Source organism: Pseudopodoces humilis, chromosome 11 (genome assembly GCF_049639895.1).
Source record: "Pseudopodoces humilis isolate 2021_Gansu_Grassland_sample_001 chromosome 11, ASM4963989v1, whole genome shotgun sequence".
In the NCBI taxonomy this organism is placed as follows: domain Eukaryota; kingdom Metazoa; phylum Chordata; class Aves; order Passeriformes; family Paridae; genus Pseudopodoces; species Pseudopodoces humilis.
The window spans coordinates 5,713,811-5,737,275 of record NC_142210.1 but is presented as its reverse complement, the minus strand read 5'-3'; the positions used below and the strand labels follow the sequence as shown (position 1 = coordinate 5,737,275).

The 23,465-nt window shown below is 44.3% G+C and overlaps 1 protein-coding gene across 4 annotated transcripts in view; it reads left to right on the top strand.

Moving 5' to 3' along the window:
* VPS8 (VPS8 subunit of CORVET complex) overlaps positions 1-23,465 on the top strand; it is a 66,646-nt gene that overhangs the window by 22,437 nt on the left and 20,744 nt on the right. For all 4 annotated transcript variants that reach the window (XR_015773432.1, XM_088060848.1, XM_005529594.3 and 1 more), the window contains exons 21-38: positions 895-1,117; positions 1,858-1,947; positions 3,063-3,114; positions 3,370-3,412; positions 4,128-4,200; positions 6,080-6,199; positions 6,735-6,806; positions 9,268-9,387; positions 10,402-10,458; positions 10,823-10,905; positions 12,198-12,282; positions 13,266-13,364; positions 16,304-16,393; positions 16,829-16,875; positions 20,717-20,858; positions 21,463-21,552; positions 21,984-22,026; positions 22,823-22,926. Coding sequence is in view for 3 of the 4 variants with exons in the window: in XM_088060848.1 (XP_087916974.1) it covers positions 895-1,117; positions 1,858-1,947; positions 3,063-3,114; positions 3,370-3,412; positions 4,128-4,200; positions 6,080-6,199; positions 6,735-6,806; positions 9,268-9,387; positions 10,402-10,458; positions 10,823-10,905; positions 12,198-12,282; positions 13,266-13,364; positions 16,304-16,393; positions 16,829-16,875; positions 20,717-20,858; positions 21,463-21,552; positions 21,984-22,026; positions 22,823-22,926 (1,633 nt within the window). In the remaining variant the exon portion in view is untranslated. The remainder of the gene's footprint in view (positions 1-894; positions 1,118-1,857; positions 1,948-3,062; positions 3,115-3,369; positions 3,413-4,127; positions 4,201-6,079; positions 6,200-6,734; positions 6,807-9,267; positions 9,388-10,401; positions 10,459-10,822; positions 10,906-12,197; positions 12,283-13,265; positions 13,365-16,303; positions 16,394-16,828; positions 16,876-20,716; positions 20,859-21,462; positions 21,553-21,983; positions 22,027-22,822; positions 22,927-23,465) is intronic.

Here is a 23,465-nt window from a genome sequence, read left to right as displayed (position 1 = left end):
CCGCTGTAAAAGCAGCTCCATGTAGACCCACTGGGATCCTTCCACACTCAACAAAACTATAAGAGATCTCTTAATACCTAACTCAGGTGCTAAAACAAACAAAATTCCACCTTTATTCAGTTACTCATGTGCCTCTGTGCCAAATCTGAGGATTCTTGGGCTCTGATACCCTCTGGACTGCAGCTGGGGTCCCTTTGGAGTGCCAGTGAGACTGGGGGGCAGGAGCTGAGTGTTCCTCTGGTCCAGGGGTATTTCAGATGCCTTGCCATCCTGGTGGAGTGGCTGCTTAGAACAGAGGCAAGACAGTTTAAAGGAATAAAGTTGCTATTACCAAGGCCTTCAAAGGATACATCTGGGACAGTACAAGAGTCTGGCCGAGGCTACACACAAGATGGACTATGGGTTGCACATGCTTTCACACTTTTATGAGTTTTGACCCATTTACACATTGGGGTTAATTGTCCAATTACAGCTTATGAAGTCCCATCCTCCCAGATTGCTCTCCTCAATTCACTGTTGTTTATACTCTTTGGGCCTGAAGCTGAAATGGTTTCCCTGGTTCTCAGGCTGGAAAAAGATTGTTTTGTCTAACTAAACTGTGTAGAGAACTTGCTAACACTTTCTAAGAAGTTCAGAGTTATGTACTAATTCAGTACAGAATCTGGAAAATAGGAAAGCTAAAACCCAGGCAGCACTAACAGCACTTTTCTTGCTGCAACATCCATAGCTGATTTATGCTGTGTAACTCCTCGGTACAGGAGCTGAACAGGGTATTCAGTTCCTGAGCATGGGAAATACAGACAAAATGGAGTTTAATCTGGAGCCCTTGGAAAGTAGATAAGGAAGGAGATTTTAATAAAATTATTTGATAATGAAACTCTTCTTTCCTCCTAGGGATCTATTATTTAACCAGATATATGACAAGATGAGTGAGAACTCTGTAGCCAAAGGCATCTTTCTAGAGTGCTTGGAGCCGTATATCTTGAGTGATAAGCTGATGGGAATCACAGCTCAAGTGATGAAAGACTTGCTGCTTCACTTCCAAGACAAGAACAGGTTGGAAAACTTGGAAGCCTGCATTGTGCATATGGATATCACCAGTTTAGACATACAGCAGGTGAGTGGTTGTGTTGCCTACTGTATTGAGCTCCTCTAAATAAATCAACAGTTACAACATCTTGTGCTTCTAAGCATAGCATGGCATGTGGGGTTTCCCTGTCCCTGGGATCAAGTTCAGTGAGTTGGGAACTGTGCAGTGTGGCTGTGTTTTGCTCCCTCACATAGGTTAATGTATCAGGAGCTGAACGTGTTGGAAAATCCTTCAGGATTATCATTATCCCCAATCACTCTTTCCCATTTTGAGTACCTTACCTGACATCAAAGGCTGCAGGAGCGCAGGAAGCTGGAGTTTGTCAGGTTGGATACTTGCTTTTGCACAACAGTTGGTGGAGCAGGGAGGTGCTCCTACTCAGCACTCCTGTTTTCTGATGGCATGGCTTTCCATTCCAAAGGTGAAGCTGCTTGGAAACTTGATGTTACAATTCACTAACCCAACCAAAAAAAACCAAAACAAAACCAATGTTTTTGAAGAACTGGATTTTTAAAATTTATTCTTTAACCTCATATGAATGTTAGAATCTAGGCAGTTAGATTCCATGCTTGCTGCATGAGCATTAAATTGGACACTGCTTTGAGGGGTTTGGGGTTTTCACAGAGACTGGTTCTGAAAGTGGAAATTCTCGTTCTGCTTTAAGTTGTACTCTTGGATGATGGAAATGCAAGGACAGGGCCTGGGGAGTGAAAAAACTGTGAGATGGGAGCAATTGTGTAGCTGCCCTGTGCTTTACTGCCTTGCAGGTGGTTCTCCTGTGCTGGGAAAACCGCCTGTATGATGCCATGATCTACGTCTACAACAGCGGTATGAACGACTTCATCAGTCCCATGGAGGTAGGAGAGGTGCTCCTTCGGGAGGGGTTTCTGGGATGTTCAGCACACACCCTTTCCGAGAAACAGCATTTCAAACCCAAAGCCTTATTTTATTTTCTGTATTCTTGCTCACTTCCATTTCAAGGGGGAAATCTTGTGTGATTCGTGCAGTTTATTTGACTGGATGCAGTAGAGGAGAGAAGTAATTTGTAACTACTGTGCTTTAGAACACCAAATTCCCTGCTGAGGCAGAAATCCTCTTCAGAGTTAGGGCAGGAAATATAGTCATGTTAATAAAATAAAAAGGAAAAGCAGAAGAAGATAATAACATGATTATTTAAGGAGACTGCATGTACACAATTCATGCAAAAGGCCAGAAACAGCCCTTGCTTGAGGCAGGCCTTGGTCTGAGCACTTGGAAGAGATGTCTCAGCAGGAAGCACAGGACTCACTGTAAGACTCTGAAGACCCTGTTGATTCTGCTGGTTATTCTGGAAATGTGCCAATGGCTCTATAACCCCAGTGTGTTTCACCATGGAAGCACTGCTCTGGTGTTTTCTCAGTAGTGCTGAAACAGAAAGCGACCATTGGAATGGGAAAATCTTCACCTGCCTAAGTTTTAGCAGCTGTAATCTTGTTTGGTTTTTCTAACGAAGGAGGCTCTTTAGGTGGTTGTAATTTTAAAAAGGACTTTTGAAAATTGAGCAATAGCTGTATGAGTACAAATAACTTTGCTTTCTAGAGGCAAGTTTTAGACAAGTCTTCATTCTACATGCCCGAACTAGGCTCCGGTGACCCTGTGGAAGGTTGGTTTAGTGACAGGACATACAGGAACAAGATGTGGGGCTGGTGGGTTATGCTCTGACTGACCTCTGAGATTGTTGAGCATTGCTTTGCTTTGGTGTGGCCTGTGCTTAGGGTTAGAGCTGATGGAATGAAAGCTGTTTTTTCATGAAATGAACTGTGAAAAGCATCTTTTGCTGTGTCTTGGAGTCCTCTGTGCCTTTTAATTAGAAGACACGGTGATAAAGAGTTTCTGTGGGAAGACGCCCCACTGATCTCTGCTTTAAAACCACACAGGTTCTTTGCTTTGAGCTTTTCCAGCTGCTTGAGCACTGCCTTTCTTCTTGTTACAGAAGCTGTTCAAAGTCATTGCTCCTCCACTGAATGCTGGAAAGTCTCTCACAGGTACAGCATGCTTTCCCTTTTAAGGTTTCTAGTTTTGATACTTGATATTTTGAATATCCCATGTCACTTCAGCAAAGAGATCTATAAAGGGAATACATACCCAATAAAAGGGTGCTGGAGAACAGAAGAGTGTTCTAGTACTGTTTACTGTGTGTGAAGATGCTCAACTTTGTATGATAAACTTTGTATGTGAGAGAAGAACTGCATCTCTGCCTCTTGTCTTGTGAAGAAAAGGTGACAATGTTTTTTTTGTAGATGAGCAGGTGGTGATGGGCAACAAGCTGCTTGTGTATATAAGGTAAGGTCCTTCAGAAAAGTGTGAGGTGTTGCCTAGTCGTGGCACCAGGTTTTAAATTTGCTGTAATTGCAGAACCTTATTGGGAGCTTCAGGTTCTGAGAGATTGTGTAGAACAGCAGTGGGTACTCACTACAGCTCATTTAAATTTATAACCTCTTCCTGTTGCACGTGGTGTGCATGAATAGAAGGGGTCAAGTTGGAGGCTTAGTCCAAATTACTGCTGATGGACATTTTTTCATTTCACCATTTGATTTTGTTGTGAGACACAGAGCTCCCTGACCAAGGGCTCTGTAGCCTCATGTTTTGCAGCAGGCCATGTTCTGCCCTGCCTTTTGGGGGTAGCTGTGCTCAGCTGCTCCTTGCTGAGTTCCCTGTCATTTGCAGGAGCTTGCACAGGAGGGATTCATTAGTGAATTCCTCTTTCTGGAGTCTATGCAAGATTGTGAAGTTAGCTTCCTGAAAGTGAAAATCTTATGACAGATACTGAGTTTTCCCATTACTTTCCTGCTGTGGAATGACTGCAAATTCATGCAGTGTGTTAGCTCAGTGTGTATTAACAGTAGTGCTGCCTGGGATGCTTCTTGCTTTCATGATTTACAAAATAAATTGGTTTGCCTTGTGTTAAAGCATCCTGAAAATTAAGTCAAAAAATGAACAATTCTCAATCTCCTTAATGTCAGGTGTATTAAAATGCTTTTCCCTTCCTTTTCTGTAGCTGCTGCTTGGCAGGCCGTGCATATCCGTTGGGTGATATTCCTGAAGATCTGGTACCTTTGGTGAAAAATCAGGTGAGAAACCTCTTGGAATGCAACTTTCCCATATGAGGTTTTTAGAAGAAGGTGAATATGTCTTATTTCATGGGTTTCTAAGGAAAACTGTTATCAGTCTGATAACTGTATCTTTGTGATATGAGCCTACCTTGCTGTAATTACAGAATTAGTTTTTAATGGATGAAATCAAACAGTTGTTGCAGTCTGAATATTTAAATGTAATATTTTTCTTTCAATTGCAAATTGGGGTGTGGGAACACAGAGTTCTCAGTGATTGGGTTTTTTTGCTTTATTCTTTACCACAGAGTTTACAGAAATGTTGTTTCTTCTTTGTAAAGTTAATGTGTCAAAGATGGGAGGGTCTTCCCTGTTTTCAAGTGCATGTGACACAGGACTGACACTGGGGAGGAATATCTCTAAGTAGCTCGTGGTTACAGGTTTCTTGAAGGCTTTTGACTCCTTTGGACTAATCTGACAATTTCTTGAAACAGAGGATGTTTCTGATCATCACTTTTTGTTCTCACAAAACTTCTTCCTGAGTTTCTGGCTGGTTTTACAACAAATATTTTTTTGTGTGTTTTTAGCATTTCACTTCAGTTTCAGGCTTCCAGTGAGAGGAAGTGCTTTTTCTTTTGCACTTTCTCTTCGGAGTACAATGGAACAGTCAGTTTTTGAATGTGGGGTGGGTTTTTGTTTGTGGTTTTCCTGTGTCTGGATTTTGTTTCCTGGTCCAGAACTTGTAGCTCTAAGTATGTGGTAGCTCTGGGATCCTGCAGCCCCTTTCCTCAGCAGCTGTGCAAACCAGTTCACTCCACCTTGCTGAGCCAAGCGCTGGCTGTTGCCCTCTCCCAGGGTTGTTGGGTTGTCCCCTGCTCAGGCTCTGAGGGGGAACAGGAGCCCAGTCAGCAGCAGCAGCCCTGAGAAAAGCCTTCAGCCTCTCCTTTCTGTGGTTCCTGGTGGTGTTCCTGAGACCTGGGCTGAAGTAACACCTTTTTGTCTGGTGGGTTTGTTTTGTTTTCTTAAGCATTCCTAGCTGCCGGATTGGGATCCAGGAGGCCAGCAAGGAAGGTGTGGATCTGAAAGGCAAGCTGCTAATTCCTGCTGGATTCACTGCCACTGTGCTGACAGAAAATTAACTCAGAAGAGGAGTAAATGAGGGAATATGACACTTGCAGAGGGTGGCTGGGAGAGCACATGGCCTGTCAGTTGTCTGTGGGTTCCCAGTGTGTTCCTGACACGTATTTCTGAGTGCTGCTCCAGCCTGGAGCCACCTGCTCCCTTCCTGCTGGCAGCCAGCTCTGCTGTGAGCCTGGGTGAGACACCTGCAGCTGGCCCTGCCCCCTTGGTTCCCTGGGATGGTCTGAGCACCTCTGTCAGGGTCTCAGTAAAGGGAGTTTATATTGAAAGATGCCCTCAAATTTAATGAACTGCAAATTCAGTGGAAGAGACAGAGTTGAAAAGCGCCTCAGTCAGTCTTTGCAAAGTGCCAAAAGCTTTGTGCCTCACAGTGAGGGGGCAGATTGACTGGCTCTTCCCAAATGAACTGCTGACAAGGAGAAGAGTTGTGCCCTGGATAAGGAGGAGTTGCACAGCTTCCCAGGAAAGCTGCCAGGAAGGGGGTGGAGTTTTCTAATTTCACACACTTGTCTGCGAGTATAAATAAGCCTTTATGTTTGTTTGATCTTAAATTTTGATTGATCTTAAATTGGTTGGCGAGTCTAAGGAGGGGGGTGCCAAGCAGCAGAAAACACCACTCAAATAAGAACTGGTGGACTCCTAAGGGGTTTTAAAGCTTAAGCGCAAAGCAGATAAGAGTGCTGCTTTCCCACACACTTGTGCTCCCACGTATCTGAAATCCATAGGAAAGCTGCTTTCTTTGCTTGCCTTGTCCTTGCAGGTGTTTGAGTTTCTGATCCGGCTGCACTCAGCTGAGGGATCTGTGGATGAGGAGGTGTATCCCTATGTTCGGACCCTGCTGCACTTTGACACGCGGGAATTCCTCAATGTGCTGGCTTTGGTAAGAGACCCTGGCTTTCTGAGAGTAAAATGTAGTGCCAGCTCGCCTGTCATTGGTGAGGTTCCTCTCAATAAATCCATGCTTTAGCTAAAACAGGAGTTTCTGGCTTGGGGCAGGAGCAGTTGTGGTGCTTGTTGTATAAGATATCAGAGGGGAATCACAGTAGTCCTTTGTGGTCTTAAATACAGAGTGATAAACATGACAGTACACAGTGAAGTTCTGGCAACAGAACAGAAAAAATAATGTATTTGTAAAGAGTGTTCTAGTAGCTATTTCTATCTCCTGCATGGAAATCTGTGTCTCCTTCCAAATTTCTAGAATTTCCTATGTCTATTTTGACCCATTACTTTTACCTGAATGAGTAAAAACCATTTTAGTAGTTACAAAAGAGCATATTATATCTTGGAACCCGCTGCTTAGGGATATGCAGAGAAAGGACTTAAACCAGCATTGTCAGCTTTGTGATGTGGCTGCTGCTTTGTGTTTTCTGTTCCAAGGGATTCTGCTCAAAGTGTCAGTGTTTTGCCTCTTGCAGACTTTTGAAGACTTTAAGAATGATAAGCAAGCTGTGGAGTATCAACAGAGAATTGTGGACATTCTTCTGAAAGTGAGTGGGCCTAAAAATGAACTGTGCTTGTATTTGATTGCATGCAATGCTCTGCAGTACAGCCTGTAATCTGGAGGAGGTGTTTCCAGTCCTGCCCTGGCTGACACCTCTGAGAAGGTGCTGAGCCAGGAGCATGGATTCACCTCAGCCAAAGCTCTCAGTTGGATATTCAGAAGTGATGATTCATGCACTTCAGATATGCTGACAGAGAGGTCTCCTTTCCTGTGATTTCACCTGGGTGGTACTTGGTCAAATTTCTTGTATCTGCACCATTAAGCTTATTTTGACCTCCTTCTCATTGAATCTACTCCCTGATTCTTTCTGAGCAGGTAAAAAGGTCCCAGGAATCCTGTGCTTGGCAGGGTGCCACTGCTTTTCTGCTGAATCCCTGCTCCCCATGCCTGTAAATGCTATGTTTGGGATGCAGCATTTCCAGGATGACAGGCCTATCTTTAGGAGAGGAGTGTCAGTTATCAGCCTGGTGCTCTGGAAGTGACTTGTCATCCCCAGCCCCTGTTCCCAGCAATGGATGTTCCCTTTAAAAGCTCTCACTGCCAAGCACCGTTTGCTTTCCCCTCCAAGCTGTCACCATTAATCATGAGTGACTCTTGGAAGCTGTTTATGTATAAACATACCATAAGTAGCATTTTCTTCTCCCTATCATCACTGATACATGAGACAAGGGCATGGTGAGTGACTTGGGTGGCAGTGCTGCTGCTGTGGGCTGAGACAATGCCACTGTGAGGGCTTTTGTGAGCCTGCCCAAACAGGCTGTGCCTCTGAGGGGTATTTCTGCCCTGTGCTGGCTTAGCCCCTCTGGTTTGTGTCCTGAGCTGCTGTTAGCAGGAGGTGGCACACTGCAGCCATGTTCCAGAGCTGCTGGGGATGTGTTCCTGTCCTGGTACCAACAGCAGGAGGGCAGCTTGAGAAGGGCTGCAGCACTGCATCTTCAGGCAAACAATGTGGTATTACAAAAACTGTCAGTCCTTTGTCTTGAATCTGCTCTCCTTTTGGATAAAAGTTAAAAACTCTTGAAACTTTCAATTTTAATTTGCCATTAGCAATAAAGAAAACACCTAGGAAATAGCTGTGCTTTTGAAATAGTTTGGTGAACGTAGACATTCTGCTACTGATCTGCTCTGATCAAAACTTTCCCAAATGTATAATCTATATGGCTGGCCTGCAGCCTCTGGGAGGTTGCTCTGTTCCAGGGTGCAGTATGTTCACCTTCACATAGACTGACAAGGACCCAGTTTGTGAAAAACAAAGCTAAAATTAATGAAACTCTCCAGATATTTCAGTGAATAATTTTTTAATGGTATTAGGTAGTGCTATTCTGACTAGGCTCCTGTAAGAAATTGCCTTTTTAGACAGAAAATGGAAAGTGAAAAAGAATGATTACATTAGCTGGTAATCTCAAGCAGAGCTCTGCTTGACTCTCTAATGTGTCTGGCCTGCCTGCCTCACTTGTGTCACAAAACCATTAGCATCTCGTGGGGGTCTGGAACTCTGGGTCGCTTGAAGAAATAAATTGACTCCCCCCAGCTCTGACTGAATGAGGTTATAAACTGTGAGCTGCTCCATGGTGAGGCTTTGTTACAGCAGTTCTTAGATCTTAGCTGACAGAGTTGTCTAGGTGATGGATTTTCTCCCACCTTAAACACACTGCTCTTAGAGGGGACTCTCCAAACAGGGGCATTTCACTTTCACGTAGGGTTTAGGATTTTTTTTGAAGCAGGAGACACCGAGTCAGGACACATCAGGCTTGTGTTCTATATGCCAGACAGGTGAAAAGCACTTCTTGGTTTCCAATCCCTTTTGTAGTGCCTCTTAGATATTCCTCTTTTCTGTAATTTCAAGTCAGTACAGCCACAAGTTTCTCTAAATATTGTTAGAGTAGCGCTAATATAATTTGAGAATAGCTTTTCCCCAAACCTGCAGTCATTTCTTAGCTATTAGAGTAGTTCTTTGCAGGCCACAGTTGAAGTGGTGAGTGCCTGGGGCTTGAAATGAGGTGTTTGAGGTTATTTTCTCCTATAATAATTATACTTTAGTAGTGTGACAACATTTCTCTGCTCAGAAGCTGTTCTATGTCCCGTGATCAGCACAGGCTACAGAGGCAGAGTTAAATGTGAGTTTGGAGCCTCTTCACACCTAAAAAACAGGGACAAGAATTTTTCCCTTGAATTTATGGCAGAGGGGGAACTAGTTCAGCTTTGGGACATAAGTGCTTTAGCAAGGACGCATCCACTGCCTGTGTCTTCAGGTGACACAGCTGAATGTTGGGGAAGGGGACTTATGTTTCACCTTCAGGATGGACTAACACCAGGAGATGTCTGGGGTAGGAGGAGACATGATGGCTCACAGGGATTTCTTGTTGTCCCAGTTACTTTCCCAAAGGCAGCTGCAGAATCAATCCCTTAAGGGTTTATTTTTCCCTTTTCTCTCCAATATTTCTCAGGTCATGGTGGAGAATTCTGACTTCACCCCATCACAGGTTGGCTGTCTTTTCACCTTCCTTGCCCGGCAGCTCGCCAAGCCAAACAACACCTTGTTTGTCAACAGGACACTCTTTGACCAGGCAAGTATTCCTGAGTGTGTGACATTCCAAGCAGGATGCACCACTGCAGAAAGCATGGCCAATGCTGTAGATTGGAGAAGGTCTGAAGGTACTAGTGCATTATAACCAGGTGGCATCTTGCTGGGCCATTGCTGTGGCTTCCCAGGAGCAGAGTGGATGCGTTCAAGGCCGGGCTGGGTGAAGCTCTGAGCAATCTGGTCTAGTGGAAGGTGTCCCTGCCCATGGCCGAGGGGTGGAACTGGATGGGCTTTAAGGTCCCTTCCAACCCAAGCCAGTCTGGGATGAGATGTCAACTAAGATTACATTTGTGAGCTTATAGAGCACATAAATGTAGTTCATAATTTTTAGTTTGGGTGGCCCCTACATTCTCTGCTGTTTGAAAAATTCATTTGCACCAATGCATGCCCAAGGCTTGCATGCGTTAACTTTGTATCCCAGCTTAAGTCCCAGAAATTCCTGGGACTGAGGAGGAGGCTTCCCTGACTACAGCAATTGTGCTGTGGTAATAGAGATGTATGAGCACTAATAAAAATTAATTTGAATATAGATGTCTTTGGTCATAATTTGAGACTGAAGAACTACGTGCAAGCTAAACATATTTGGATTAAACACTTTCATTCCACATACATTAAATTTTATGAATTATATTATTTTCTGTTTTCCTGATGAGATGCCACACTCCAGGTGAGAGGGTCAGTGTAGTGATGCCAGCTGTTTGGTGTGTAGTCTGAAGAAGAAACATGGGCTTCCCTGAGTTCTTCTGTATTCCCTGGGTTCCCTAAAGTTTGGTTCTGGATCCTGGTGCAGAGTCCTGTGTTTCCCTCTCAGGAGTCTTTCAGCAGTTCTCTGCTATTCCAGTATTCCAGTTTGGTTCCAGGACCAGGTCCATTCAGATGGCCCCATTGTGTGGTGGTTTGCTGTTGCCACTGCTGGGGCTCAGGGTGTGCTGGTCAGTTTGTGCTCCCAGCTGTGCCAGCCAGGCCTGGCTCTCACCAGCCTCTACTCCTGGCACAGGTGCTGGAGTTCCTGTGCAGCCCAGATGATGACTCGCGGCATTCCGAGAGGCAGCAGGTAAGAGCCTTCCAGGGAACACTCCTTGGAGCACAGTGCAAGGCCAGGCTGAATTTGGCCTTGGGAGTGAGTATGGGCTGTGGGTCACATACCAAAGACATGGGCATGGGAATATTGAGCACTGCTGGGCACAGCCGGAGGGAACGGTCCCACCCCAGCATTGCCTCCAGGAGCAAGAACACAGGCAAGAAAGTTCTCATAAGCTCATGACCTTCCTAGTGAAAGGACAATCAATTAACAAATCAGTAAAGTCAGCCCTGTGTTCTCACCGTGTTTGATGGCACAGGAGCAGTGTACTTGTAGGGGCTCTGGCTGTTCAGCTGTTGTTGCTGCCCTGTAAATAACTGGTGTTCAATCTCTGCAGGTCCTTTTAGAGCTGCTCCAGGCAGGAGGGATTGTGCAGTTTGAAGAGAGCCGCCTTATCCAAATGGCAGAGAAGGCTGAATTGTGAGTTGCTGGACACAATATATAAAAACTGCCTTTAAATATCTTCCACAGCTCTTTTTTGGCTCCACTTTTATTGTTTCTACTTTGCAGCTCTGTTTTGGGTTATTTTCCCTGTGCATTCACTGCGCATTATGCTTCATTTAAGATGTTCACATTTAGTCCCGGACTTTCTTTCCTGGGTGTTCTCAAAGAAAGCATTGTTAAGAAAAGAAGGGGTAGAGCTGTGGAAACCCTCCAGGAGAAACCCTGTGGGACTTGATGAGTTTTGACATTCCCTATCCTAGAGCCCAGGCTGTGTTCAGAGGACACAATTGTATATTGGAATGCTCTTCCCCTGGCAGATGGAGATGCCTTGTTGGGGTGAGACCCACAGGTGGATTTAAAAGCATGAAGGGGTCTGGAGCCACCCCCATGGTACTTGTTTTAGAACTGAGTAGGAGAGACAAAAACAGTGTCTGGAAAGGCTGAAAATTTCCAGCGTCTCCTTTACATGCTTTATGATTCCAAAAAGAGTCTGTCATGCCAGAGCAGAGCCAGCCAGGGAGGGCATCTTCATCCAGGCTGTGAGTTTGGGTGTTACATGAATGAATCCACCATGCTACAGTGGACCAGAGGGAGAACAGTGGGGTTGCACCATGCCTGTTCTCCTGTGTGTCCTAAAAGGAGTAACTTGATCAAATTTTTCAGATTCAATAAACACTTTTTTTTCTCCTTGCTTCAAAGGATTTACTGGGTAATGAAAATGAGGTCCCTCAGTTCAGCCACTTCCATCAGAGCTGGAAGAGCTATAGTGTAATATTAATTAGCAGATTATTCATTTGGTTTGACTCAGTTACATCTGATTACATGTAAAGTCTCAAAATATTGAACATGTTTGTTAAAATGTGAAGGTAGGAAGCTGTGTCATAACACATTGTTGAGTCATGTTCAGTGAATTTCTTCAAATTAGCATAGTGGATTGACCTAGCTTAGAGCAGAGTGTTGTGGAAACAAGGAAGAGCATCTCTGACAGCAGAATTTGAGACCTGATTTCATTAAGAATTGTTGTCCTCTGTCCCTTGCCTCTCCCCTTAGTACCTCCACTTTTCTCTGTTCTGTGTGATAATTTCCCAGAAGAGGCAGGTTGATGGGGAGGTTGGCCTGAGGCTGGTACAAATGGCACTCAAGCACACTGGAGCCACTCAGCCTGTGTGCTGAAAACTCCAAAGTAAGATACTTCCAAATGCTGCTTGTCTGTTGTGCTGGCTCAGCTGAGTGGTTTTCCTTACATGGGAAGTTTCCCTTCCTTTCAGCTATCAGATTTGTGAGTTCATGTATGAACGGCAGCTTCGTTATGACAAAATCATCGGCTGTTACCTGCGGGATCCCCTGAGGAAGGTGAGTAATTCTGGTGCTCCTGGCCTTTCTGCTTCGTGGTCATGCAGCCTATCCTGCTGGCCACAGTGACTAGGCACAGCTGCCTTGCTCTTCTAGCATAATTACCTTAAAAATGCCCTTAACAGTTGAGGTTTCTTAGTTGTAATCAAAGCTGTTTGTGCTTGTCTAGTGGAGAGGAGCTGATTTTTTATAAAAACAGTTTTAGAGTTTTGTAGTGCTAGTACCTCAAACCTGAGTGCAAGGTAGGATTTACTGCAGATGTGGCTAACTGCAGTACTTTTTTGTTTCTGCCATTGGTCCACACATTTCTTCCCCTGGGCAGAGGCTCTCTGCCCTTATTATCTCTCTGCCATTATCTTTGGCATGCATATGTGCCACAGTTTGAGGTATTTCCTTCCGTACCACCAACAGAAGTTGGGATGAGAGTCTGGCAAATGGGACCTCACCAGATCCTTATGAATCCGCAGTGGTGAACGTTGTGTGGGTGAAGGAGTCAGAAGCGGAGGTTGTGATAGTGAGGTGGTTGAAAACTGTAACACAGGAGAGCACCTGAGCTGGGGACAGTGCAGGAGTGCCTGGGGGAGAGGCCAGTGTCAGGGAGGAGCTCAGGAATATGCTGGGAAAACTGAGCTACCCTCTGGCAGAATGTCCTCTCTGCCTGTGCTCCTAGCTCAAGTGATGTCCTGTCCCTTTTCCCTGTGGGTAAGAGGGAGACATTTCTAGTAGGGGAAGAACAATTCTCTTTGACCTCAGTGCTTAATGCATTAGCATCAGGCTCCTCTTGGCTCTTTTTTCAATTGCATCTCTTCAGGAACTCTTCAGGGACATACAGCCTCCCTGCAGATAACTCATCCTGACCTGCTTGGAGAGGGGTAGCCCTGAGGTTGTCCTAAGGCTGTTGGAAACACTCTAGTTTCCAAAAGCCAGTGCTGTCAGTGGTGCTGCAGAACACACTGCAGCATTTATGGGTTTGTGCCTTACAGGAAGAAGTTTTCAACTACATCCACAACATTCTGTCCATGCCTGGCTACAGTGCTGAGGAGAAGCAGCTGGTGTGGCAGAAAGCTTTGGACCATATAGAGGTAGGTACAGTATATCCTGCACCCACGGTCCCTCAGCTCCTGCTAATGGCTCTTGGATCTGCTGGGTGCTTTTCCGTAAGCACAAGTGTCCGGTGCTGAGTCACAGCTGCTGAGACAGCTCTGACGTAAGCTCGGAGCTCTCACACATTAATGTAAGTGCCTCTCTCGGATTCAGGCTGGCTTCCTTGGCTTCCTGATTTCAAGTGCTGCTCTTTGGATAATGGAGCCTTCACAGAGAGTGATGTGTAGTGAGTGCTGTGGAGCAGGAGAGGGGTCCATTAGCAAGTGTTCCATCTCTCAAGCATGCAGCAGCAGCAAGGCAGGATATGGACAACACTGACCTCATAGGCTGTGAACCTGTGAACCCTGATTCCTCACACTGATAAGTGCATTCAGCTCTGGTGCCCTGGCACTGCTGACCTGGGGGACAATGAGGTCATGACTTCTCTATAAGACAGCTTCTATAAGGCTGCTTCTAGACTTCTCCAGCTAATAATTTTTACCATGCCTTTGACCTCTGTTGACTTCAGGGAATGAAAATGTCTGAAATGTTTGTTCAGTCAGTAGATGTGGGGAATCTATACTGTTTCTAGTGCCTATAAGGTACTCTCGGTCCCCGCCAGGGTGATCTGGAGATAAGCCAGGAAAATAATTCTGTCTGTAAAATAAGCTTCTCAGACCACACTCCTTAGCAGAAAATGACTACAGAATCTATATCCTGTGAGGCAGACAAAAAGCTAATAGGCACATCCAGAGCACTTTTATTTTCTACCAGCATCTTCAAGTAGTGCATGACTAATGAGAAAATGGACCAAGAGGGAGAGTTATTCAAAAGGCAATGCACAAAGAAACCCTGTGAATGCAGCTGTCTGACACATGTGGCTCACTGAGCTCACAGCCCCTCTCCAGAGGCACTGGCAGAGCTGTGGGACTGGTAGGGATGGTTGTGCTGGGGCTGAGCAGGCCTGGCTCACTGCAACCTCATCAAAGGAACTGGGGTTCCAGGTTGGGCAAGCTACTGTCTGCTTCTTCCTTCTGCTTCATTCTTCTACTGCATCCTTGGTCCTCCAGAGAGCTGCTGGGCAGCTGATGGGCTCTGTGGGTCACCTTTCTTGGGTGAACAAGATCTTGTTACCAAGATCCCTCTCTGATTCATTTGGCATCTTCTACTTTCCAGGATTGGTAAACCATGTCGTTTAGCAGCCTGGTGGCTGCTGTGGGCTTTTGTCCTTTTCCATTGTGTTAAACCTGCTCTCAGGCATCCAGAGCACTTGGAACAGTAAATAATACTTTACTTCACTGGGGTGAAGCTGTGATTTCAGCTCTTAGGACAACTGTCATTTGCTGAGATATGAGTGCAGCAAACCAGCCTCTTCAAGCAAAACTAGCAGTGTCTGGAGAGGATTTCCTGGTTGTATGGCAGAAAGTGTGGTTTCTGATAATTTTCCCTATCATCCCACAGCCATTATTCTTTGATGTGTATCTTTAAAAAATAAACTCTGTTCTCTTCAGTCGCAGTACTGGTCCTTTTCTACCCTCATACCCACAAGCCTTGTGTCAGTACTGTCAGTACTGTCCCCTCAAGGGCTGTCTAAGCAGTACCATGTTTGCAGGTTGTTCAGACTTGGGGGAGGATAAAGACCCAAGCACCAAATGTTTTGCTGGGGGATGAGCTCTGAAGGTTGCACTGATTCTAAACAGGGAGATTGGGCCAACTCCCTCCAGCATGGCAGTCCTACCTTCAGCAGTCCCAGAGACTCCCAGGGGGGTTTGTGCAGAGAGAGAAATAGATTGAGGCTGTCCCACTGCATCCTTTCTGTGTCCCTCTGCACTGCTGTGCTTTGGATTGCCTGGGGTGGAAGAGTCATGGGGTTGCAGTGAAGGGCTGAGCTTGTGCAGTAAAGCTGTAGGGTCAAGCACTGCAGAGCTTCTTATGGAGCAGGCAGGTTTTCCTTTGGAAACCTCTGTGGCAGCTCTCCCTAAAGAGCTCACGGAATGGTCAGGCTCTTCCTTGCTTCCCTTCTCCCCAGTCTGTTGCTGGCATTGGCTTTATTCAGTGGCTGCTATGTCTGTCTGGAGGCCAAGCTACTGCTGAGGAGCTTCTTCAGTTTGGGTTTTTTCCCAGGTGTACATTTTTGAAAATTTTCTTTCTTTGCTGCTGTAACAGTTGTTTTTGTTCAGTAAAGAAATGTTTTGTCCTTTTTAGGTTTAGTAGGGGCTTTTGGGAAGGCTTACCAGATGCACAGTATTGTTTTGCCGCAGTTGCTTCTCATTTATTTGGAAGTGTGGATGTATTTGGAAGGGTTAGAAGCAAAAAGCTCACACTGCAGGTTGTGTAAACTTTCATGATATGAAGCCTTTTAGCTCAAGCTTGACAGAAAGCAAACCCACAGGCATCTAAACGATTTTTGTTTCCTAGTATTACAATAAAGAAATTGCTTTTTCATATCTGGACAGGTATCAGTTATGGTGAACAATTACGGGAAACTTGCTTTTAAAACTCTGGTTTGGTTCAGTTCAAGCCAGTTAAACTGTTTACATTGGACTGAGAAACTCTCAAGGGTTGGTTGTTTCCCCTTTTCTGCTGGCTCACAGTTGGCACTGAGAATGTCTTGGTGGCAGGGGGCAAAGGCAGTTGTCAGAAAACTTGATGGAATAACTTTCTCTCCTTAGGACTGAGATGGATTCTTGCTGTGAGGAGTTTTGTCTTCTTCAAGGCCTTGTGTGTAGCAAAACCATCAACTCTTCAACTTCCGAAAATCCCTTTTTATCAGCTACTCTTCTATTTTTTCTACATCTCTTTGTGTAATGGTGTTTGTTATCTTAGACCTGAATCTAGGCAAAGATGCAGTTATGGTGTGGATGGGCTCGGTGATGCTGCATAATTATATTGCCTGTGAAATCAAAAGGAATTAATTTGGTTGTGTTTCCCCCCAAAGGAGCTGCTGGTGCTGAGCCCAGGTAAAGCAGCTGACCTGGCAGCCATTCACTTCAGTGAGCAGATCGAGAGCATCATCTCAAACCTGCAGGTGAAGTGTCAAACTCCATTAGTTCAGGGTTTCTGTACAGTAGGGATGTCATTCCTGTAGGAAATTATTGCTAAGAGTCATGGTGAGTTACTGCTGTGTCAGAAACAGAAGAAAGATAGGCTATAGCTACTCACAGGTAGGAATTGCTACATCTCAATTATTTGGCCTGTTGGTAGAGTTCTGGCCATAAAAATGTATAAGCTCAGAACTGCTGGCTGCTGCTTTTAGTTTGGGTTCAGTATGGCTTGGAGTCCCAAAGCAGAGTTGTTGTCATCAACCACATCCTCTGAATATTTGTGCAAGACCTGCCTAAAGCAGCTCCTTCAGCAGGCAGCAGCTGGGACCTATGTTTTCTTCAGTGGATATAGTTCAAGGATCACTATTTTACAGCACATTATTTAAAATAATAATACTGTGTCTCCTCCTGTTGTACAGGACAAGTTCTTGCTCTTCCAGTTCCTGAGGAGTCTCCTTGATCCAAGGTATGTAGAAAATTGGACTGTTCTCAAACTGCAGCTTTATGTGGATTAAAATCAGTTCTTTGAAACAGTGCATCAATAGCCAGCCTATGGCCAAGGTCAGGCTTAGGAAAGGTGACCTGCTCCTCAGGGTGCCCCAAGTTGAGAAGGACAGCCCAAAAGAAGCATTGTGGGGAGTATCCTTCAGGAGAGTCCCTGCTTACTCCCTGCCTGGGAAGTGCTGTGGGCTCCAGTGCATGGAATGTGCTGTCTTTGGCATGTGGGGGGAGCTTGGGCACTGCTGCTCCAGAGAGTTGTGGAATGGTTACCCTGGGGCCGGAGCACCCATTTTTCTTGTCAGTCCACAGCTTTGGTTACTTGGCTGAGGTACCTGAGCTTAACATAAACAGAAGAGCATTTGGGTCAACTGACATTTTTAACTTCTGCATTTTTCTGCATTTTCATTTTTAATTCGCTGCAAGCTCCTCTTTTTAACTACTTGCTTGCTCCACCTGCTCATGTTCTTTCAGTGCTTCAGCATTGAGTGTTCTCGTTCTGTTAAATCAGTATCAAATGCACAGCTCCAGTTGCTTTCAAACAATTGTTAATGCAACTGAGGGAAAGATCTTGGTTTATTAATTAGTTACAAATTAATTGTGCTTAATGAAGAGGAGGAGTAGGAATCCAGGTGTCAATGTTTGTTTATGTTGAAGTGGAATAAAAAGCATGCTTTGGAAGCCAGAACCTGGAATTAATCAATCACCTCTTGGATTTTCTTAGCATGTAAATTAAGGAAAAAAAAGAACCAACCCAAAGCAAAGCCAAAACCCCAAACATACATTTTGTTATTTCCTGAGTTTTACAGACATGTTTGTGTGGAAGGTGTTCATTTCCACACCTCCTGTTTTCTCTGGGTAATTTATAAAAAATATCTTGGTTGGGTTTTACAGGAAAGAAATCAGATTATTTATCAATGATTTATTGGGAAGAAAAAAAAGAAGTTAAGCAGAAATGAAACCCAGCTGGATGTTAAGTAGGACTTTGTTTATGCTTTGGTATCACTTGCACCCAGTGAAGGTGGTAATTAACCTGGATTCTAATCTTATGCACAGAGTGCCTCCCATAATCTCTGAGTAATAAACATATCTAATTTCACTCTACCATAATTAGAGCTAAATAGGCCCATTTCTCCTGTAGTTACCTTCTGATCTTGGGCAACACATGATGTGTTCAAAGCAGCAATGGGAGGCAATGTTCTGCATCTGTTCTTCCCACAGGTCTCTGCTTTTCCCTCACGGATGATGTTCCATGTGGTGCACTAGGCCACGTGGCTTTTTCTTAATAACACTCAGATCCTGAGGTCTGTTCTCAGAGCTGTGAAGTTGTTTTCTTCTAAGACCTATTGAAAGCAGCTTAACTGTATCCTGGGAGAGGCAGGGAATGAGGAAAAATCTTGCTCTGCAGGCCTAACTGCAGATGTACCTACACTCTGTAGTATAGTTATACATAAAATAGTGATTAGGCTCTTCTGCAGCATCTGTCTCTTTTCATCCAGTCTAAATGTTTATATGCTTTTGTGAAGCAAAATTCATGTCAAAATAAAAATTCTTAGAGCAGTAAAAGAGCTTTTTAGGGTCTCAAGTACAAATGATTGCTTGATCATATGGGGACAAGACTCATCATGCTGGTCTAACTATCTGAGTTGGTGGAATTGCATTAGGGATTAATTTGGCCCATTTAATTTAGCTAGAGATTTATTTTTAAGGAGGTGGAAGGGGGAAGGGAGGAAACAGGGTTAACAGGAATTGCCAGGGGAAATTAAAACCAAATGTCTGAATGTTTGTAGCATAAAGCAGCCCCAGGAAACAGAGAATGTAGTAGGGATTGCTCAGCTCATTAATCACAGTATTTACTATGTTTCCATTTTAACCTCTTGAGTTTTTTCCTCTTAAAAAACCCAACACAGTGAAGCATTGTCTGTTGCCATTTGTGTTTATGTATTTTACCAACAAGATGAACTTATTTAGCAACACGGTGTTCTAGGTTTATAAATGTAGCAATAGACTCCTAAACCATGAGTCTCCAGGACTCTCTACTGTGCCCCACTGCCTGTGAACCTTACAGGGTTCCCTTGTGCCAGGTTTTATGAGAAGCCAGTGCTTCTCTCTTGCTTTTTGTAAAGACTATGGCAGGGGAGACATTGAATATGGTTATATTGGAGTGAACGTGAGCCCATGTAGCCAAGCAGGACCTGCAAGTCTCAGGACTGTCAATTAGTTTTAGAAATCATCAAAATCCAGATTTCTTTCCATTGTCTCTTCTCTGTATTTCTTGAGGAAATAAATGGCTGAGGGAAGGGTGAGCTTGCTTATGAAATCATGGATGCTTGCTGCCCAGAGTATTTCCAGACTTGAAGTTTGCTCTTATGCTATAGGTGCATGACTTGCCATTTTTCCTATCTTGGTAGAAAAAAGATCATTTTAGATAGAGAGAGTTTATTTTAGTCTACTCACAGAAAGAGGAGAGCACTCACTCCCTTTCAGGCACTGGGGGAGTTTACAGGGTGTTTGTTGTGGGAAGAGCGGATGGTGAATGCAGAATTCAGGGTTCTTGTTTGGTCCTTCAAGGTCCATTCTTTGCTGTCAAAACACAATAGTTTGGCCACAGTTTTTGTAGAGTTGTGCTCATACTTGCCCACTGTGATCAGTACATGGGGTGAGGCTTTTGTTTCTGGGCATGTCACATTTATAATCATTGTAATCACAGTAAGCTGCTCTCTTGGCTTGCTCAAGCCGCAGCATTCTCCTGGCCTTTCTTGGATGCTAGTATGCCTTTTGTAACTCCCAAGAAATAGAGGATATTGGATATCAGACCTTTTCCATCCCATGGCTGTAGGGTTTTCACACTAACAGACGTTCTCTTGCTTAGGAATTTGTGTTCAGAAAGATAAGAAAACTGGATACATACACCCTGATCCTTTTCCTTTCCTAACAGGAGCTTCAGCAGAAACCCCAGTTTCATAGCCAGGATAAACTTCCACTGTTTCTCTATGTGATGCACTAGAACTGCCGTGGGAAGTGTAACATGCAGTGACAGAGAGCTGCTGTTCATTTAAAGGTTGCAGGTGCTGTATCTGACTCCAGGAAAGCATCATCCTTTCCCTCCTCACTCTGAAGTCTCCTCTTTCATGTTGCTCTTTTTAAAAACAAGATCAGTAGGAAACTGTCATGACAAAGGGACATGGGCACTGCTCACAATTCTGTTCTCCCTTCTGTTTCTGCACATGAGAAGTTTCCTTAATAATGAGCCCAGGGATTGAAAAATGGGGATGTTTCTCTAAAGGAAGTACGAGTTCCTTTCTCAGTGAGGTAGATAAAAGGGATGAAACATTAAAATGTGGTAAAGGAAGTCAAAGAAGAATTTCAGGAACAATAAGCAAAAAGCAACAAAACGTTTCCTCAAACACATGCAGAGCTGGTCTGTAGGACACAGGCAACCAGGATCTGAACAGAGCACTCAGACCATAAGGTTTCATTGAGGAAATGAGGCTAACTCTTTGTGCCTCTTTGTCATTGGAGTTGCTGGAGATGGGTCTGTGCTGGTCTCTTTCTTCACAGGGGTCTTTGAGAATTTAATTTGTACTGAGGCATCAGGAAGATGTGTTGTGGAACAAATGGAATGGCTGCTGAGAGACCTTCAGCACCAGTAACTAGTAGAAACAACATAATTTTCCTCTTAAAGGCAGATTTTTTAACTTCTGTATTAAGGACAAAAGACAACACACAGTTGAGTAAGAAACTATTCTTCCCAGCTAGATTTCTGGGATAGAATTTGATTTTAGTCTCTTGTGCCTGTTTTATTCCAGAGAAGGCATTAACCAAGACCTGCTACACCTCCCACCCTGCATCACTGAGCAGTTCATCGAGCTGCTCTCTCAGTACAGCCCTGACCAGGTTTTGGAGACGCTCAAAGTTCTGGAATACTGCAGACTGGAGGAAACCATCCAGGTAGGAAAGAGATGTGTGACAACAAGGGCCATGGGATGCATTCAAATCAGCTTCTACCCCTTTAAACTGCTGTAAAGGTACTTTAACTTGGGCTTGGACTAGTTCCTGAATGCTCTTCCAATCTGTTTCTAGCACTCTGTCCCTCTGAGCTGCTAAACTGCTCTTCTGCAGCACAGTGGGATATATTTAATAGACTAACACTGTGTTGGGTCTCAGGGCTAATAAGAAAGGGCCGGTAGTGCTCTGAAGCTGCTGAGAAACTGCAGAATAGAGGGTGGCTGTATTGCTGCTAATTAATCATGTTGAGGGTATATAAAATCACGGGCCTGGGGTTTTTGGAAAGCAATGCTGCCAAAATCTGCCTTGTGCTGGGAAAGCAACTGTTCCTTCTCTGTGTGGAAATTGTACCAGTAATTTTTGAGCGCTGGTAGTGGCAATAGTGCAAGCTCAGAAATGAAAGCAGATGCAGGAGAGCTACTCAGCCTGGGTAAGGTGCCTGTAAGCACAGGCACTTCCAGCCCTGGCCATCTGCATGGCATTGTAAACAAACATTGGCAGCTTTCTTCAGACAGACATTTACCTTTTTTTTTCCCTTTCAACTCAGATAACCCAAAAACATCAGCTCCATGAAGCTTCTTCGTATTTGCTAGAGAAGAAGGGAGATATCCATGGTGCCTTTTTGGTTATGCTTGAGGTACAGTACTCCCAAATCCTGAATGTGGCATTGTTGCTATGCCATGGCATCAGTGTGGTGGCCTGTGCTCAGGTTGGATGTTGTCCTTGTTCCTCAATTTGTTTCCTACTAGAATCCATGGAAGCATTTGCCTTCTGTCAAATACCAATAAATTGAGGTGTCTGCATACTCAGAACATCAGTATATTTTTCTGACAAGTCCTCAAATATTTAGAAAATAATAAATGCTGAAATTCGTTTTTCATAGCCAAAATCATCTTTCACCTCCTGCTTTCCTTTCCATATTTGGAAAGATATTTATGCCTTGTTAGTCGTGCTGGGGAGGAAAATGGGGGTGAGCCTGTGTAACCACACCTTTGACAAATGTTTCTGTCAGGATTCTTGGGAGTAAACTCCCAAGCTGACTATTCTGTGTCCTCTCTTTTGTTTCAGCGATTGCAGAGCAAGTTGCTGTTGCTTACTCAAGATGATGGAAGTAAGACTTACTGAGTTAAATTCTATTTTCCATTAAAAACAGATAAACACAAAACTGTGATGTGCTTGTGTCTGCCACCTGGTATAATGAGATTGTTTCAGGTTTCTAGGCATGGTAGTGACACTCTTCATTTGGTAGTTATTTGGATGACACTCCCTCACTCTGGTGTTTTGATCTTGGTAGAGGCCTCAAACACCATGAGGGATAGTTTGCATGTGTGTGGTCAGCTGCCTTGTCAGCTTTTCCCGTTGGGAACAGTCCTCTCACTGGCTTACCAAACACATTTCCCATGTCAGAATCCATTCAAACTCATTGCTGAGCTTCAGCTGGCATTATATGGGGAACAGTGATGGGAGACAGCTTTTTTGAAAGCAAATTTCTCAGATAAATAAGAATGTTCTGCCCACAGAAAATGAGTGTATGCACAGATGTGCTGTTCACTAGCCCAAGGACTCATGGGCACCTAATTAAATGCAGTTGTTGTTACTTAATTTGTTCTGTTAGTTGTTACTTAATTTGTTCTGTTAGTTGTTACTTAATTTATTCTAAACCACTGCTAAGATCTTCCTTATTTGATTAAATGAAATGTTTTATTGCCCAATTTATTGTGCTATTCAGGAAAAGTGCCAAAAATCAAAACTTTTCTTAATAATGTAGTTGCTGACAGTAGTGGACAGACTTAGATGAAGAGCATGATTTTATTTTGCAGGAGGATTGATAGTTAACTTATCTAATGAGTGTTAACTTGTCTAATAGTTTTTATAATTGTAATTTGCTTTTTCCCCCTGACACTTAGGCTCAGTTGAACCGTCCTTGCTAGAAAACATTGAAGATACTTTAATGAAAACAATTGCTCTTTGCCAGAGGAATTCACATAGTTTAGACCAGCAACAGCGAGAGGTAAGGTAGTCAAAAATGTGTCACCAGAATCAACCAAGGCCTCTGTGTCTCCTGAAGCTTTGCCTCATATGGCTCTTGCTCTCCCCATCCACTGGATACTGCTATGTCCAGGCAGTCACCATGTGGCTCTCCTTGTGTTCTCCCTGTGCTGCTTCAGGGTTTGGAGACACAAGAGTGAAATCCTCACTTGTGAGGTTGAAGCACAAAGCAAAGTTCAGGTCAGAGGGAGGAAGGGATGAGGCCACGGCCTTTCCCCTTTTCCAGCTCTGGACAGAAGTTGGGCACAAATGTCAGTCAGATGCTGCAGAGGCACTGTGAGCTCTGAGCCAGCTTCCTGGTGGCACAAAGCTGCTGTTGTTGTCACTGTGGCTGCAGAGCTATTCACAGCCCCTGAGCTGAGTGTCAGCCTGGGCTCTGAGAGGGGAGGCAAATGCAGCTGCCTTGAGCTCTTGTACAGGGAGCTGGCTTTGCCCATCTCCTCAGACTGAGGTTGTGTTTCCCTTTTGCCCATGTCAGTGACACAAAGGCATCTTTAGTCC